Source organism: Monoraphidium neglectum (genome assembly GCF_000611645.1).
Source record: "Monoraphidium neglectum strain SAG 48.87 unplaced genomic scaffold scaffold03097, whole genome shotgun sequence".
NCBI lineage: Eukaryota > Viridiplantae > Chlorophyta > Chlorophyceae > Sphaeropleales > Selenastraceae > Monoraphidium > Monoraphidium neglectum.
Window position 1 is genome coordinate 4,619 of NW_014010531.1, and position 2,597 is coordinate 7,215.

At 56.7% G+C, this 2,597-nt stretch overlaps 1 protein-coding gene across 1 annotated transcript; it reads left to right on the plus strand.

The window, feature by feature from the left end:
- Window positions 1–208: 208 nt before the first annotated feature.
- Window positions 209–1,699, plus strand: MNEG_12158 (smad nuclear-interacting protein 1; the record flags this gene model as incomplete). Its single annotated transcript, XM_014039370.1, has 5 exons — window positions 209–265; window positions 472–579; window positions 921–1,042; window positions 1,250–1,357; window positions 1,612–1,699. The coding sequence occupies 5 exons, from the start codon at window positions 209–211 to the stop codon at window positions 1,697–1,699; spliced, it is 483 nt and encodes a 160-aa protein (XP_013894824.1).
- Between the last annotated feature and the right edge of the window lie 898 nt (window positions 1,700–2,597).

Sequence of the window (2,597 nt, forward strand, 5' to 3'; positions counted from 1 at the left end):
GCAGGGTGGCCACGGTGGCGGGGCCAGCAACGGCAGCGGCGGTGGCGGTGGCGGCCGCGGCGGCAGTGGCGGCCGCGGTGGCGATGGCGGCCGTGGCGGCGGCGATGGCGATGGCGATGGCAAGGATGGGCCACCAACCGAGGTCGTAGTGGAGCCCAACTTTGGTGTGTCGGGGAAGCTGGCAGCAGAGACCAACGAGGTGAGAAAAATGGAGCAGCAGGTGTTGGATGTGGTGTTGGCTTGGGGCCTAGGTGGCCTGCAGGAGGTGGGCTTCACAGGTTGTGGGGTCATGATGCACTGCTGCTGTCATTGGTTGGACTGGAGGTTGCCTGGTTGCGTTTGAACATGACATTACTTAATACCCGGCAATCCAACTGCCCAAGCATACAAGCACATGCTGTTGCCTCTTGTGTGCAAGCCACATTGTGCACAAAGCAAGGCCCCCGCCCCTGCCTACCTCTTGTGTCGCAGGTCAACGGTGTCGTGATGAAGTTCCAGCCTCCTCCCGAGGCGAGGCGCTGCACCAGCCCGCGCTGGCGGCTGTACGTCTTCAAGGGCGACACCCAGGCAAGTCCAGGGGTGGGCTTGGGCGACAGGCTACCGTAGTTTGAGCTGTCGCACCACGCCTCCCTTATGGTTGCATAAGTGGGCCATGTTTGTTCAAATAATTAATAATAATTGCAAGTGCGCATGAAGCTGCCGTTTGGAAGTATTGTGTTGCGTTATGCTGTCTGCACCATCTCAGTGATTGTTGGCTGTTTTGCACATTCATGGAGAATCTGCAGCATTGAGCCCTTGCCTCACAGCATGGTTAATGTTGTTGTTGGCCTGCCTCTTGCCAACTGCAGCTCTGGGGCCCTGTTTAAATGCTTTTGCCGCGCATGGGTGACTCTCCATTCTTGCATCTGCATACTGAGCAGGTCGGCGACCCCCTGCCTTTGGACAAGTTCCCCTTCTTTCTTTTCGGCAAGGAGCGGCGCGTGGCCGACATCCCTACGGACCACCCCTCCTGCAGCAGGCAGCACGCGGTCATATGCTTCCGGTGCGCGTGGTGGCACGCATGTGGTCACATCAAATCTGGCTGTTTCCAGCTTTTGCTTGCACTTTGGCAGTCTCGCACGAAGGGCTGCTGGGCCTGGCAGGTGAAGCACCTCCAGGCCTAAAATCTTCCATCTGCACAACGCTTCTCAGTCGGCAATGACACCACCAGTCCGTTTTCCAAGACTGCTCTTTACCCGCTCTTGCCCAGGGAGGTGGAACGTGCGTCCAGCCTGTCCAAGGTGGTGGTGCCGTATATCATCGACCTGGAGACAGTCAACGGCACCTTTGTCAACGGGGAGCGGATTGAGGCCAGCAGGTGAAGGGTGCATGTTGAGGGCTCACCTGCTCATGCTAGCTTCATGGTCGGCCACAGGCAGATTACCGTCCGCCTGAAATTGTGACGACCCTAATATTACAGTTTTTCTTTTTCACGTTGCTCTTGAGCTACAATTGCAGTGTCAGACTTTGCACATCTCAACCGCATACAATACCCCAACCCTTTTCAATGACATGCGGATTGTTTCCTAAGCAAGCCCGTCCTCAATAGTGCGCCTGCCCCGGGCTGCGCAGGTACGTGGAGCTTTTGGAGCGTGATGTCATCAAGTTCGGGCTCAGCAGCCGGGAGTACGTCCTGCTCAATGAGAAGAGCGCAGGGTGACAACATGGCCCAGATGCAAGCAATTGACCTCTGCACCTAGCCGTGTAAGCAAGCCGTCACGTCCATGCTAGCACCCAGGCTCGACAGCATTTCAAGGAAAGGGGGGGGGGGGGGCGGCTAACATATCAACCCTTGTTGCAAGGTTGCAAGTGCTGCCTCGCATTGCACCGCAAACTCATACGCCGGCGGCGCAAGGGGTGCTTTCAGTTGTGTGCAGGTGTAGCAGTATGTGGAGGTCTCAATGCGAAGCGCTTGACTGTGATGTCCTGCTGTGCTATAATTGGGTCAGTAAAACATGAGGAAACAGATATTGCTCATGGCAGTGCCCCTAAGCTTACTATCCATGCATTTTGTGTAGGGTTGCTTTGCCCAGAAACTAGGGCTGGTTGGGCAGGGCACGGCAGGGCAGGGGTGGTGGTTTCACCCCCTTGGAGGCATGCTGAGGTCACAAGCTCGCACCCACGTGACCAGGTGTCACTAGTGACACCGCCCAAGTGACACCATGCTGGGTCGAATCGTGCGCACCTGAGAACTGGGCACCTGCTGTAGTGCTGTATGTGGCAGCCAGCCTGCTGGCACCAGCCAGCCAGGAAAGGGGAGCCAGCCAGCTGTACTGACCCTTTATTCATGAGTGACTGGTGGTGACGTCACACAAATTGTGGACCATCACTCACCGTGTCGACATGCCCAAGAAGAATGAGGGGCCTCTGCCAGCTGCATGCAGAGTGTTTGCTGTAGCCCTGGGCTGTAGTGTCCATCCACCTTTTATTGGCCCCTTGGTGCTGCCAGTCACCCATATGACGTTGCCATGACAACTGGGCACTGTAACACAACCAGTGACACATCACAAGATGTCACTTGCCTGCCATCGTTTGCCATGCTGACAAATGTGCAGCGG